This window comes from Talpa occidentalis, unplaced genomic scaffold (genome assembly GCF_014898055.3).
Source record: "Talpa occidentalis isolate TD23 unplaced genomic scaffold, MPIMG_talOcc4v2.1 talOcc4.6, whole genome shotgun sequence".
Classification (NCBI taxonomy): domain Eukaryota; kingdom Metazoa; phylum Chordata; class Mammalia; order Eulipotyphla; family Talpidae; genus Talpa; species Talpa occidentalis.
In genome coordinates, this window is record NW_023604972.1 from 105,840,639 (window position 1) to 105,857,145 (window position 16,507).

General features: G+C 37.7%; 1 protein-coding gene across 2 annotated transcripts in view; it reads left to right on the forward strand.

Moving 5' to 3' along the window:
• The window catches only part of FAM81B (family with sequence similarity 81 member B), a 56,219-nt gene extending 39,844 nt beyond the window's left edge, over positions 1 to 16,375 (forward strand). For both annotated transcript variants that reach the window (XM_054688465.1, XM_037529356.2), the window contains exons 6-10: positions 507 to 636; positions 5,549 to 5,655; positions 12,146 to 12,281; positions 13,864 to 14,059; positions 16,040 to 16,375. In XM_054688465.1, the coding sequence (XP_054544440.1) occupies positions 507 to 636; positions 5,549 to 5,655; positions 12,146 to 12,281; positions 13,864 to 14,059; positions 16,040 to 16,173 (703 nt within the window). In that variant the 3' untranslated portion in view covers positions 16,174 to 16,375. The remainder of the gene's footprint in view (positions 1 to 506; positions 637 to 5,548; positions 5,656 to 12,145; positions 12,282 to 13,863; positions 14,060 to 16,039) is intronic.
• Positions 16,376 to 16,507: the final 132 nt, after the last annotated feature.

The window sequence follows — 16,507 nt, forward strand, 5'->3', positions numbered from 1 at the left end:
GGGGAGGGAGAACACCTCAGTGAGTTAACTGTTAATCTTAAAGAGGGAAAGCAAATGGATGGTAAGAGTTGAATTCTGCTTATTCCTACATTTTTACTCTAGGGTAGATTTTTTTGTTGCAAAGTGGAGGTGATCTGGCTACAGTATTAAAATACTGTGAACTGGACCTCCCTGGTGGCACAAGGGGCTAACTTGTTACACTATGAAGTAATCTGCAGCCTCTGCAGCACTAGTCGGATACTCTGTGGGCCAGAGAGAAACCCACATGATGAGGCAGACCTCTCCTGTCTCGGCTGCTGCTCCCCTCAACAGTGTGCTTCTATCAATCTGCCTGTTCTGTTTCCCATTCCTCTGTCTCTGGTGATGCCTCTCACCCCCCCACATCTCTGGCCTGTACCCCAGCTCTTGTATGCATAAATAAATAAATCTTTAAAAAAAATTTAAAAAAAAATTAAAAAAATACTGTGAACCTATTGCCTCACAACCAGTTTCCATCTTGTCACTAGATGTGATTCCAGCATTGTGAAGCTTTCTGGAGACATTCACTTCATCAGGCATGAACATCGGCGAGTTGAAAAAACAATTCAAGAGCTCTTGTCTGCCCTAGAAACTGTTTCTAAGAACTTGGATATGAAGGTAACTGAAAATAGAAGGAACTCTTATATGTGTTACTGCCAGAAGTAAGATCATTATAGCTTATCAAAATGTCCTGTCAAGCAGTAATTGTTCAAAGAACTCTTTTCTCCAAAGGGATTTAAATATAACAGTTCATGAATACACAGTCTGAGTACAGGTCAGTACTATCCACAGATTTCTAGCAAGTAGCTATATTCCAGCAATTACTCACTGTAAACATATACCGCTTGATTCAACTCTTGCCATTATAGCCTTATTTTCTGGATTACCCTCAAATATTGTAGTACGAGGGGTTATAAGCAAAGAAATTTCCCATACAAGCTATTATTATTAAAATTCCAACATAAATGTGAGTTGATCATATTATATCCCTACAATGGGTTATATCTTTTGCAAAATAATATACAAGTCTATTAGCTTGGATAAAATCATCTTTACACTGGCTCCTGCTTATCTCTCCAGCTCTTTGGGAACTTCTTGTGCTTCCAGACTTTCCCTTTATACCCAGTGATCCTGAACGACTGAAAGTAGTTCACTCATGCCAAGATATTGCCCGGCATCCGTTGGTCATGCTCATTTCCACTTGCAATCTCTCAGTTTCTCATCTTCCCAGTCAATGGTTTAACTCAAGGAGTCCACACAAACTCTCCTGTGCCCTACTTTGTGAAACAAACACATCTCTTCGGGAGTTATCTGGACAGAACAAAGTAGACATCCTTGGGGAATTGTGGGACATGACAGTTTGGTGCTTGATTATTTGTCCATGGGAGCCACAAGCAAAATGTAAACAGGGACACATTGTTTTATCTCAGTCTCATTGGGTAACTCTTGTCCACCCCTCCATGTACCCATCAAATAAGCTCTAATAGTTTATTAGTTGATTCTCTTCATTTGTCAAGGTATGAAATCATAGTAATTGAATCATGACAATTTTACCTCTGGTTTTCTCATTTAAATCCTTATTACCTATTTCTTAAGGCCTTAACCAGAACTTCAAGAGAGCTCTGTTAAATAAAAGGCACAGGGGACAGCTTATATGGCTCTTAATTATGTTGGGAATGTCTTTGTTTTTGCTGTTGGCTATTGGTTTGATGCATTTTAATCATGATAAGGAAGTTTCCATCCATTCCAACTTATTTTTTATTTGGACTAAACATTAATTTTATAAAATGCCTTTTAGACCTCAAAGAGTGCCCATTTGGTTGTTTTTGGTTTGGGTGTTTATGTCTTTGGCTTCCTCCTGTGCTATGTTAATACATTTCCCAATTCAGAAACATTCTTGCATTTTCTGCATTTCAGTGCAGTCATTGCACAATATTTGATTTTGCATCTAATTTCAAAAGTGAAGTGGGGCTGTAGTGTCTGTCTCTCATCTTGGCATTTTCTTCCAAGGCAACATATTCATATAGTCCAAAAATCAAAGGAACAGAAGATAGTATGCCTTGAGAATTTTGACTCCAATTTCTGTCACAAATCATCTCATTCTTTCATGCCCCTGTTATTTTCATTAGTCTCTTGTGGATCCTTTTCAGTATGCCTTTAGGCATATACAAGCAAATAAATATATATTCGTATTTCCCTTTATATTACACAAAGATAGTATAATATATACATATATAACATATATAGTTAAATTATATATATATAATTATCATGTACTTGTTTGTTTTTTTGACTACACAAATATATCCTGAAGCTCCTCCGTATCAGGATAGCACTACATAGAGAACTTCCTCATTCTTTTCTACAACTGCACACTCTTTCTCTGTCTATGGTAGTTCATTAGTCTGCCTCTGGGCAATGGATGTTTCAATATTTTGCTCTTTCAAACAGTGCTGCAGAGTTTAATATTACACTTACATCATTTTGTGTGTATGTAAGTATGACCACAGGAGAAATACCCAGAAGTGGCATAGCAGGCTCAAAAGTTATTTTGAAAGATCTTGCTCTATGTCAGGCTTTTACCAAACCCACCACGAAGGCACCTATAGTCCTCTACCAGTTTGTTTGACCCCATACACACTTTGTTGTCCACCCTGGCTCCCTCTCCCTCCAGTACCCTCAATTTTATGGTCAGATTTCTAAGGTTTGTTTTAGGATTGGTTTTGTCTGACCTTTTGTTTTGTTTCTGTGTATTCCACATGAGTGGAACCATCGACTATTTGACTTTCTCTTTGTAACTTATTTTGTTTGGCACAACTTATATAGCCCCATTCATGTTGTGTGTATCATACCATATCTTCTTAATATATTCATCTGTCCTTAGGTACTTAGGTTCCCATAATGATTATTGTAAGTGGTACTACAATGAACATAGGAATACTTATATCCTTTTGAATTAGTGTTTTTGCATTCTGTGGGTAGATATCTAGGAGTAGGAATTTTGCATCATATGGTAGATCTATCTTTAATATTTTGAGAAGCTTTCATACTGTTTCAATAGGGGCTGGACCAGTCTACATTCCCACCAACAGTGTATGAGCTTCTGGCCTTTCAATGTGGCCCAGTCTAATGGCAGTGAGGTGGCATCTCGATGTGGTTTTGATTTACATTTCCTTAATGATAAGTGATGATCAGTATTTTTACATGGGCCTATTGACCATCTGTATGTCTTCTTTGGAGAAGTGCTATTTAGCTCTGTCCACTCTTGATTGAATTATTTTCTTCTTGAATTGTATGAGCTCCTTGTAGGGCCCCTTCATCCTGCTTTCCTTTGCTTGGTTTCTCATTCTTTTTATAACTTTGTGAAATAAATGGTTAGTCTGCATAGCTTCATACTGTCTTGTATAATTGTGAAAAAATTAAGTTCCACAAATTTATTTCTGATTATAGATGTGGCTGTGTCTACTTGATATGAAATATTCTCATTATCCTTTGTTATATAAATTGTGATTAGAGAGTAGATTTACTCTCTGATACTTGTAGAGATGTGTAAGAGATTTATTGAGGGGAAAAACTAGAGGGATCTGGAAATGAAGAAAGCAAAGAGTCAGCAATATGGCCTGATTTTTATGAAAAAGACAGCAGATCTTAAACAGCAGTGCCATCCTAACTAAGTTTTAAGTTCCTTGTCCCAGTGTCATTCATCAAAGGATAGCTGCTCAGACATGGCTGGGAGCAGTCAGTGTGAAGCATGTCCAGACATGTGGTCACAGCCAATTATGATCCTCTGTTTTTCATGTGAAAATTTTCATGTCCAACACTGAAATTAAAAAAAGAATTTAGGGCCTCCCCAGTGGCACAGCGGTTGAGCCCTGGGTTGTGAAGCTGCCCGCAGCCTCTGCAGCACCGGTTCTATCCCCGGCCACCAGGTGAGGGTCCCACATGGCGCGCAGACCTCTCCTGCCACCCGCTGCTCCCCTCAGCAGTGTACTTGGTCAGTCTGCCTGCTCTGCTCTCCGCTCTGACTCTGGTGGGTTCTCTCACCCTCCCACACTTCTGACTGTGCCCAGTGCTTGTATAGATAAATAAAAATAAAATCTTAAAAAAAAAATAGAATTTAAAAGGTTTGTTACTCAAATGGTTAAGTTCTTGTTTCTTTATACCTTTCACACTAATTTCTAGTTTTAGCACAATGTGGTTAAAGTTATGATCTGTGCTTTTCCTGCTATTTGGAATAAATTGAGGTTTCCTTTATAGTCTCCTATGTGTTTAGTTGTTGTGAACGCTCAGTGGGCACTGGGAAGGAACATTGCTGTTTGGAAGTTAGAATGTTTGCGATATAAGCCTACTAAATAAACAGTATTTTTCATATCCTCCTATGTTCTTATATTTTACTTATTTGACCAGGAAAGAGTGAAGAGAAATTAAAAATCACTAATATTGTCTCTATTAGTTTACCTTTGTAATTCCTCAGTTGTGTCTTCACAGTTCAATATGGAAGGCAAATAAGCATTCAAAACTATTTTTCACTATGGATTTTACTTTTTCATCTATAAAAAGATGATCATCTATGAAAGTCCACTTAATGTATTTTGCTTTGAACAATAGTCTCTCTAACAGTATTTCTCTGCCTTGCTTTCTTTTCCTTTGTTTTTGCCAGGTATGTATTTGCCTGTCATGTTATTGATAGCAGTTCTGCTTTTAAGTGTACCTCCTATAAACCGCCATTCAGGTGCTATTGGTTACCCACTCAACAGTTATCTATTCAAACCTTTCCATTATTCATCTCTGTGGTTTTTTTTTAAGAAAACTCCAATTTTGTTAACTATCCACCCGCCTCCATTTGACTATCTCAAGAGCTGAAATCTTTTTGGTCAAATCCAATCACATACTTCCATTCCCTTTGACAGTGATTAATTTGGGTATGATTATGAGTTATGATTCTGCCTCTATTTTCTAATCCAGTCCTTTTATTAAAGAAAATGCCTGAATGTTTCTGCCAATGGAGAAGGTGTCCTTATCCTAACCTCCAGGACCGGAACTTGTTTTTCCCTCTTCTTCCATGCCCTACATCATTTCACTTGGGATTCACTTGTGCTTATGTCAGAATCCTAACCTAGAAGTTCCTGAGGCCTAATCTTAGGCCAGTTTTAGGCTCTGAACCTACTTGTGGCTTACATTGTTCACCATGGAGTTAGAAAATAAATATATAACAAAGGTAATTTTGATAAACTATGTTTATCATGTCAGTAGTGAGTTTTTGTTTTATCATTAGGTATCCTATTATTAAGAAGAATACTATAGACAGCAAGTCTGTTACTATTGCCCTAATTATTATTCTATTACTCTTTCCCTGAAGATCACTCTATAGCTGTTGAATCATTCCTTTACAAAATATTTTCAAATGCAAACATGCTTTAGGCTCAAGTCAATTTCCCAGCTCCTGTAGGAATACAGAGTAATTACTGTTCTAAGTCTAGTGGTTGTTCTTCATACACACACAAAAAGCTCCGTTTTGTACTTTTATTAGGTAATGCAGCTCTTAGGCAAGATAGAGGCTTCCAGTTCTGAGCAAGCCTCAAATGTAAAGATGGTCCAGGGAGATTATCGCCACGAAATAAACCTTTTGGAATTCAAGTAAGTGAATGGAAGATTTTTAATTCTGTTAAATGCATTTCAAAGGGTTTTGCCTCATGAAAGAGTTGGCATTAAAATACTTTTCCCAGGAATATGAACTTGGCCAAGAAATAAAGCAACAAGCTGATGCAAAGAGAATTCTGCACTAACATAACTTATATAATATTCATAATAAAAGAAATATCAGTATCAATCTTGTCATTCCCTTTGTTTGCATAATAGCTCTATTGAATTGATATACTCATTCTAACCTTTTAAATAAAATAACAGTAAAAGAACAGTAATTTTATCTTATCAACAGTTGCATATTAAAATACTTTTTTTTTAAAAAAGATTTATTTATTTATACAAGCACTGGGTACAGTCAGAAGCTCGGGAGGGTGAGAGAATTCACCAGAGCCAGGGTGGGGAACAGAGCAGGCAGAAGGACCCAAGTACACTGCTGAGGGGAGCAGCGGGCAGCAGGAGAGGTCTGCACGCACAGCCGGGGATCGAACCGGCGCTGCAGAGGCCGCGGGCAGCTTTGCAACCCAGCGCTCAACCACTGCGCCACTGGGGAGGCCCTTAAAATACTTCTACACAAAGTATTATTGAAGATACATCTATTCCACAAGATTATCAAATAATTTTGACAAACTGTTCTTTTAAGATTCCTCTAAGATCCTCTATTTGCTCCTTCATATACACCCCTTTTAAAGACTGGTCTCTATTTCATCTTAAACTGAATTTTTCCTCTATGCAATAAAAGAAAGCAGTAAAGAAAACAAGACTCCACAAATACTCATATTTCTGCCTACTTATTATCAATATTCTTTTCTTGTTTAAATAACCACATGTCCCAGGAAGTGTGGAGCAAAGAAAGGAAAATTCTAGTTACTTGGATCATGCAACCTTACTGTCTTTTCAGCCTTTCTTCTTTTTCCTCCCTGTCCAGTATCACTTGGGGTTAATGCCTTGGTCAAATCCAGTTTTCTGATAATTCTGTTTTCTCCAAATTTCTCTATCTTTACCATATTTTATTATACCTAAATGCCATTGACTATCAGATGTACTATTATATTTTTGTACCTCTAAGACATGAAGCTACTAATTAAACCATGGCCACCATCATTTCAGGATAGCACCTGATTTCAGACATGTTAAGATGGGAAAGATGTGTGTCCTAGAAGTTGATGAAAATAATAATCACTAAAGACCAGAGAAGTAGGTGTCTTGAATAAACAGAAAATACCCAGTTTCTTCGTACTCTAATAAAGAATATCTAGGTTCTTAAATTCTAACACAATGATAATGCTCAGCAAGTATCCATGTGGTGAGTGATCAAATCCCTTTACTTAACAATTAAGAAAAAGTGTCCAAAGGAGAAGTATAAAAGTAAACTGTTTTAGAAATACAGTTTAAGAATTGGTTTCATTGGGGGAGGAAAAGTACTTAAAATCTGAAATGGAATACTGGTTTTAAAGGAGGAAATATATTAGCATAAAAAAGAGGGAGAAAGAGGATATTTGAGATCTAGGGCTAACTGCTTAGTGATGATGCTGTGATGGTGATGATGATGATGGTGATATTAATGATGTTGACATTGACCATGATGGTGATTCTTTTTTCCATCTTCAGTCCTGTGGGAAATTGACTTAGAAGCAAATCGTCTTAATAGTTAATCTGAATCTGGACACTTTTGTTAAAGTATAAACTTCAGTCTTTTTCTCACTTAAAATAATGAAGCTTTAAAATCCCACTAGTATTATATAGGTAACAACCTGAGGAAATAAATTGTGAGCTCTAATGATTCATTTAATAAATAAATAAATTGTGAGCTGTAATGATTCATTTAATCACACACTTGACTCTTAAATATAAAATTTCTCTCCACTGATTTTTTATGAAAAAATAGAATGCATTCAAGATAGCAGGCAAAATAAAACAAAAATGAAAAAAGAGGTCACCATCTCAGTTTCCTAATATAAGCAACATCAATGATATATAAATGTTAATATAAATATGGAACAAGGAAAAGGATATTCTACATTATATGGATGGAGAGAACACGGGTTTTAAAAATAAATCCTATACACTATTACTCAATAATTGATTTTTTGGATATTGCATCTTGCATGTCTCTCCAGATTAATGAATATTATTCTAATATTATTTTTCATAGTTGTATAATAATTTAACTTACAGATATGCAGTAATCAACCTTTTATATGTCTGATAAATAAACTCTTATTAGGTTATAGCTACCACAAACCAAAAAAATTTTATGTATACATCCTTAGATGACCCTGGAAACAGGTGCTTTTATCTCTATATGCAAGATTCCTAGGTAAAGAGTTTCAGGTATTTCTTCATTTTCATAAATTTCTTGCTAAATATGTTGTAATAATTTTCACCACTACCAGCAATGTTTAAGATTCTCTGCATTCTTGCCAACACTGTCTCTGTCTAATATTTGCCAATTAAAGGGTGAAATGCATGCATCTCTTGTTTTCATTTGCATTCCATTCACCATTTGAATTCCCTTTTCTGCAGATTGCCGATCTTTACTGTGTCTCAAATTTTGTACTGTGATTTTCATTATTTTCTTATCAATTTGAAGGATTCCTTCACATTAATAAGACTAACCCTTTGATTGAGATATATATTGCAAGTATTTTTTTCCTCAAAGAGAAAGTAGGTAAGCAGGCATGGTTTTTTCTCCCCCAGAGTCTTTTCTCAAATCAAAGTGAATGGAGTTCAGAGTTCTTTTCTTTTTTTTCTTTAAGAAATTATTGTCTCTGAACAAAGAGATTAGACTCATTTTAATAATATTAAAGGTAATTTTAATTGAGAAAGTTTCCCATTTAGAAATGTTAACAAAATTCAAGGTTAATAGTCAACTAAACATATTTTATATTGAACTTAAAACCTACAATGTTGTCTTGAGCTTGTAAAGAGAAACACAGGTTCTGTCATCCGAAATCTTCACTGAGTCTCCCCTTTCTGGAAGGGTCTTGTCAGATGTTCAGTGAAATTATGGTCTAAGCCAAAAATTTACTGCTTCTAGAGCAAAAGTTGGGAATCATGAAATATAACTGTCTTTTATCAAGGGCATGGCAGGATAACATCTACTAGTCACTACCTAGATAGCTCTTGCTCCTGCAACCATTTAATTGATAGATTCATAAAAAAGAACAAGTATTTGGTCAGTGAAACAAATGCATAAACTCAAATCTCATCACACACTTTGAAAACACTACCACAGTAAAAAGTTACAAACTATCCAATACAAGGACTTCTCTTATTCATCTTTTTATCCTCAGCACCCAGTACATCTAGACATAAATAGAAGCCAATTAATGAATGAGCAAATTTTTTAACACTCATGTGAAGTTGTGTTTTAGAATATCCAAAATCATAGTTATGGTGGTAAATAATTTTCAAAGCTAAACAGCTAGGAAGTCTCTGACTCATTATTTTAGAAATTGGAAAGATCACATCCCCTGGATATAATAGAAGATAGAGTCCTCCCTTGTGGCGCAGGGATTTAAGTCTCAGCGGTATCAGGTATCAAGCTATGGCCAAGTGCTGAGGCATGAGTTAGATCTCCAACCAGGGAGCTAACTCACATGGCACAACAGACCTCTCCTATCTTGCCTGCTGCTCCCCTCAGCAGTGTATTTCAGTAGATCCGCCTGTTCTGCTCCCCACTCAAGTCTCTGGTGAATCCTCTCACGTCCCGCACTTCTGGACTGTACCCCAGTTCTTTATCTCCCTGGCCAGCTGGGAATCAAACTCATGCTGCAGAGGCTGCAGACAGCCCCACTGTGAGGCACTCAACCCGCTGCACCACCGGGAGGCCCATAAAATAAATCTTTAAAAAAAGAGATGGGAGGGTATGAAGGTATTGGGATTTAAGTTCAAGTACAATTAGAAATCACCAAGAGCCAAGATTGCCTATCAAAGTGGAGTTGGAATTGCTTTTAATTAGTGTCACTGATTAGAAATCACAGAACATTAAGAAATTAGTGCAAGGCACATAGGTATAAACTTAGAAATTCTCTTTTACCCTTTTGTAACTTTCTCCCCTATAATTGCCATTGGTGTGTATTTTAACCTGATTCCACTGGTATAAAAATTTCAAATAAAACAAAAACAGCCCATATCTTATTATCCTAGGAGTTCTCTAGCCATAAATAATTTAAGTCTGACTTTTGTGCTCTGAGATAAAGGAAAGAAAAAGCAAGTTAACTATCAGGCAAAACCTCCTAATAAAAGGATCGTAAATAGTAATTCAGCCTTTATGGCTTTATCTTAATCCAGAATTTCATTAACCAATACGCTCTTCCAGAGATATTTCTTGGGCACATTTAATGATTCGTTGAATTCAGAGTGATGTTAATTTTGTATCAGTGATGAAAGTAACTTCTCTCATTTATTTACACAGTTAGAAATGAGCAATGAAGGCTGAATTCTGAATTATAAAGCTACCTCTGAGTTATGTGGGGATTTTCTGTCCCCTTAACCATCACTATATATTGTTTCTAGCATAGAAAGGGAAAAGAAGATAAAAATTAAAAATTAGGTCTTTGAATCACCTAATTAAAAATTAGGTCTTTGAATCACTTGAGAATTTCATGATTTGTTATTTGTGAACAACCCTAGTAAAGGTGGAAGCGTGAGTCATGTTTTCAACAACTATTTATTCAGCAGGTTCTATATTTCAGGCATTGTTCAGAGCCAGGAACAGAGCAAAACACTTGCTGTCATGGAGCTTAGGGTCTAGTGGCGAAAACAGCATACACATTAGTATATATCATATGGCGATAAGCATTTTGGAGAAGAATTAAACAGGGGAGGGAAATAGGGGGTATCAGGGAGAAAATAGGACTTTTTTTTTCCTTGTGGTCAAAAATAGCAAGCTTCTGTACTAAGGTGGTGTTTGAATATAAATCTGAATGAAACGAGGCAAGAGTCATTGCGTATACTAAGGAAAAGTATTCCAGACAGTGGAAACAGTTGGCTAAAATGAGGTTGCCCACTTATCAGCTAGGGGTTTATCTGTCTGAGAGCCAATAGCCGTGAGTCAGTAGCACAGATGTTTGGACACAAGATTAGATTAAGCAAAAGAAGAGCAACCAAATAGATCTTCTTTGTTATGGTCCTGGCCTGAATCAAGTAATGCTTTTTATGTGAAAAATATCACCGACTCTATCCAAAGTAATCTGTGGTTATTCAGAGAGGTAGAGATCAAAATCTAACTCTGATATAACAAATGTAGCTATTGGAAAATTAATTTGCATTTCCCATTCCTTCATTTTATTTTCTATATCTATGGTTCACAGTCTTGGCACTATTAGCAGTCTTGGCACTATTGGCTGGGGAATTCTTCATTGTGGGGCTGTGCTGTGGGTTACAGGATATCTAGCAGGATCCCTGGACTCTCCTCATGCTACTCAGTAGCAACTCCTATTTGGGACAACCAAAAATGTCCCCCAACATTGCTAAATGACCCCTGGTCTAATTAAAAAATGAAAATGCCTGCACATAACTTTTCTTTGCCAACCATTAGTCCAAACACTTTATACACATATACCAAAAACTTTATATGTATAGAAGAACTATACATATACATGCTATTGATGTGCAGCACATCTTAGCCATTTCCAATCATAAATATCCAAACTATTTGCATATAATTTTTTTCTGAAAATGTTACAGCAAATGTTATTCCAACCCATCCCCACATTGTAGCCTGAATAATTTTAAAAGCAAGCATTGTTCCTGCCCATCTAATATTCCTCCTACTTTAAGAGGAAATTTGAAATTGACACCTATCCAACCAGTCTCTTCATTCATTCCACCTCTTCTCAGTCCCATATTTCTCTGGTATTTCAGATGTCTGCTCAAACCCTCAACCTCTCTACGGTGACTTTTCAAATCTCTGTCATACATCCACTTCCATTTTTTAAAATCATTTAATGTTATTTAATACTTTTATGGCATATCAGCAGCCCCTTCCTGCACCTCTGCCTAGTATTTCTGTTTGTGCCCACATGAGTAACTCAGTACCTCTGCAAGCCTCTCCCCAAAGAATCTGCTCACAGACACCCATTGTTGGCAATGGGGAATTTTTCTGAATATTTCACCTGAGACAGAGATGACAACCTGGGAGTACAAAAGGAGTTTGCCCACCCCTACCACAGAGCAATACTCCTCACTCTGAGTGACTTACCTAAGTCTTTCTTCACACACAGAGAGGAAGTCTGCATAGATAACACATGCAGTTCTGAGTGGCTCTGTCTCTTCACTGTGTGTATTATGTTTTTTTAGGTTGTGTGTGCAGCAGAGGTGTTGGCTGCAGCTGGGCTGAACTCTGGCTGAACACCCCATAACTGCCAGCCATTTTGATTCTCGCCCTCTGAAAGGACTGCAGACATTCTCAATGTGAAGTTTTGGTTTTATATTTCAATTTACTTATTAAAGTAGAACATCCTATTTCCCCCCTTAGATTTAATTCACTTTCAAGTAATCTCTGTGAGGAAGTTGAAAACCTTCAAAAATGGACAGAAAATCGCTTCATCAAATATGAAAAAGACCACCTCGACCATATAAATCACTGTCTGAAACTCCTTCAGGAGAAGCTGGTAAGGAGCTCCCGTTACCCACCGAGGAGACGGCTGCTGAGCACGCTCTGACGCTCGTGATGGGGGAACGTCTCGGCAGAGGCACTTAGACGACGTTCATCTTAATCTTCCCCATGTAACTCGCTTGTGTTGTGGTTTGGTTTGGTTTGGTTTTAGTGCAGAGTAGAAATCCAGAGACCTAGCTTCTGGCCCTGTTTGCTGGTTCCCATCCTCCCAAGTCTGTGAACCCATATTTCTCAGAGTGTCCTCTACCTGTGCCAACAGAACCTGAAGTTTTTTTAAAATACAGACTCCTGAGCCCACCCACAGCTGAGGCATCAGCTCCTCTGGGGCCTCCCCAGGAATCAGTGCTTCCAGACAAACTCCCTGGGTGATGCTTAGATATCATAATGTTGACAACCTCTGCTTTAGACAAGTTATATAACTCCCTGGAGATCCTTCAGTATATCAGAGGTTTTCAAAACTTCTTTTCTAAATCAGATCTGGTAGAGAAACCCGGCAGCTTTGGAGTCAGACTACCCAGATATATGGGTGTCTATTGCTCACAGACCTCCTTTCTCCCAGCCCAACCAGCACAGCAGCCATCAGTAGCTGCCAGCCTTGCAGGACTCAAAAGATGTGTCTGGAATTTGAGTAGAGGGACTGTAGGCGGACAAGTAAAATATATCCCTCCCCCCTCCCTACCAGAGGAGTCCTAGAGCTGAACACGAGCACACAACTTTATCACTGATAAAGCTATCGAATTGTGTGTGGTCAGATCTATAGCCCAGAGGACCTACTAGCTCTTTGCTAGATTCAGGCTGACTCTTCCACCAGGTAGAAGGAGCCTGAGATGAACACTGGGTCACTTGTAGGCAAAAGTCTCCCACCACAAGGGACAGAGAGACTAGAGTCTTTCCTGAAGCAGGCAGGGCCAGAGCAAGCAGGACCAAAGGGACCGTGCCAATCTCACCCAGATCCTGCACCAAATCCCCTGGGGAGAATTACAAGGTGCTGGGAAGCCTCAGGCAGCCATTGCACCTTCGGTGCCAGTGCACCTTAGAATCACCTTGAGAGGTTGTAACTAGATCATTCCTGTCCTCCATCCTAGACCAATCTTCTCAGGATCTCTGAGTGTGGAGGATAGTCCAGGTAATTCTAGACAGCAGAGGTGGAGAATCATTATTCCAACTGAAGTCTACACACATTGAGCGATGAGGCTCGAGGGAATAAGATCACTTAACACCCAGGAACATGTCTAAGGAGCCCAGGTCAAGAGTTCTTTAAAACACCTCTGGCTACACTTGTTTAAGCACTAGACCAAAACCAAAACTTCAAGGCATTGCAGCAAGATCACAGCCCTTCTTTTCTTTGCTCCCTTAACATAAAGAATTCTAGAAACAAATGAACAAGGCCAAGCAAAGTGGGGAATTCTTACACCTGTGAATACAGATTTAGATACAAGACAACTGTTTGAATTTACTTGTTTAATGTCTTAACATTGAAGAGGTAATTTGTTAAAAAAAAAATCTCTCTAGGCTGAAATAAAAGTCCACATAGTTTTTTTCTTCTGCAGAGTTTTACTACACACTATCTTTTATAGGAAAAGTCTGAAAATAAAATGGAAGAAAAATTACAGAAGCTTTCAAGCAAATTAGAGAATTTTATAAATATACAGAAACAGGAAGCAGAACTAAATAAAGCAAAGAACATAGAAAATAAACTGTCCAAAAAGATGAATCAACTGGAAAAACTCATCTGGGGTGAATTAGAGAAAATGCAGAATGAATATCAATCCGGTGAGCAGAAATTTTGTTTCTAAATAATTGTCCTTATCTTTGTCTATTCAATTCCTCAGAGTTTTCTTCTTGGAGCTACTGGCAGGGATCAATCTTGTCATCAGTGATGTCCTTCAGTATTTAGCCTGACTTTTCTAAATATCCCATAGAATGCCAGCATACCACCAAGAGGTAGGGAAATAAGATCAGGCTTCACATTCCCACTCGGCAGTGTCAGTCTGCCTTTGCTGTGAGACATTTTTTACTCTCTAAGGTCCTAGAATCCTTAACTTGGAATCTTCTTGGAGATCACCAAGACCTAACTTATGGGTAGATCATGAAATTAGGTGCCCAAATCAAATGCCCCTCTCACTGAACTTCAGATAATGAGCCTGGACAGATGTCAGACTGGATACCTGACCTTTAGAAATGAGAAGGAGAGATGAATTAATAGAGTTTGTTATAATGACTCCTTTTCTTCTTAAGGAGGCTAATGGCAGCAGTGTCAAGCTGAGCTAACATCAAAGAGGATTAATTTGAAAGGCTCATCTAATTTGTCAAAGGAAAGGATGTGGGTTAGGTGCTGGGGAGCAGCCATCTGCCCCAAGTGATAACTCTGAAAGAATTCCCCAGGAATCAGAGGTTCCTTTAGTAGAGAAAATCCCAATTCATTTTCTGTCCTCTAGACCTCAGAAAAAAATCATGAGAATCTTCCAAATTTTGGCCTTGAGAAGCCATTGGTCTCTCTGTGTCAGATGGTCCTTGCACATAAGTAAAGTTTGCTGCCTGGAAAGCTGACTGGCACCACTCCACCCCTCAACTTCAAATCAAAATAACAAGTTATCTGCTCAAGAATAGTGTTCCAAATGTAATTCTCTTCTTTCTAATTAAGTATTGGAGATTTAATTTTTTTCATTCCAATAGTACAAACCCAAGATGATGGAAAGAGAAATTTGCAATCTACATGTTTCTGCATTTTGTAAAGTGGGAGTTTAAGAAACAGGACTCCAAACTAATGGTGTGTTCTTTCTTTAATGCCTTTAATAAAAAATGTGCTGAGGGACCTCCCTGGTGGCACAAGGGGCTAAAGTCTCAGCTCAGCACTATCAAGCTGTCGCCAGCCACTATGGCATGAGTTCGATTCCTGGCCAGGGAACTGACCCACATGGCGCAGCAGACCTCTCCTGTCTCACGGGCTGCTCCCCTCAGAGTGTATTTCAGTAGATCCACCTGTTCTGCTCCACACTCTGTCTCTGGTGAATCCTCTCACCCCCTGCACCTCTGGCTTACGCCCCAGTTCTTGTATGCATAAATAAAAATAAATCTTTTAAAAATAATAATAAATGTGCTGAGAAATGACTTGTGAAAGGCCCCTCTGAATAGGAAATAGCTTTCTTAAGAAGCTTGAGGCCTGGTCGGTCTGCAGTCCTGTGTGACTAGATGATGCAAGAGATGTGAAGTGCTGGGAAGTGAGGAGCAGAGAGTGGCTACTCTTTAGTCTCCCCCACACAGGTCACTTCCAGAGAAGATTTAAAGTCTCATCTGTGATGTTAACCTTCAAGTTGGTAATAAAAATATTTAAAGAAGAGAAGGAGGGGGAGAGAGAGAGAGAGAGAGAAATCCCCAAAACCTTTTGTCAAAGTACAGATAAAGAAAGGTGACTTTAGCTGGGCAGTTACTTCAGCAAATGTATCAAAATATAAAGAGGAAAATATTTTTCCCTTGAAATACAGAATTATTTTGTTATGCAATATATTTGGGGGAAGGAGAAGAATTAATTCTCACAGTGAAGCCACATTAAGTTGAAACATTACTGCTAATAATGCATCTTTATAACATACAAGAAATATATTATTCTACATTTTTAGACCAATCTTAAGAGAATTTAAAATGCTTTGAATTAAATGATGATCAAATATGGCAGGATTGCTCATTAGCAACTTTTTTAAAATATATATTTGGATACATTGTTTACGTATACCTTCTCATAATCTCTTTCAGGATTCAAATCGGTTCATGACTCCCTCAACTCCCTCCAACAAATACAGAAAACAAAGATGGATTTAGAGAAACATAAAGTACAGAAAAACATAAAGAAATTACAGCGTAAGATAGTGGAACTCCAGGACATATGAAACTTTCCAGTCATCATTTTCACCAATCAAAGCAGTAAAGAAATTGTAAAGTGTTGAGAAAAACTGGGAAGAATTTAATGTCTCTGGGATGTTTACTGTTTCTGTCCCTTTATTTCTTACCAGGCTTTTAAAGAGATGCACATACTAGAAAACCCAAATAAACCAAAGAAGCTTTATGTCTTCATTAACTTATTAATGAAAATATTAAGAAATTTCTTTACATAACATGTCTTTTTACATTTTTATTTGCCTACAAAAAAAGAGCAAGCTACATAACACACATAAATGAGTAAAATAGGTTAGGTATATTAAAGAAGTTTGGTAAATTGGACCC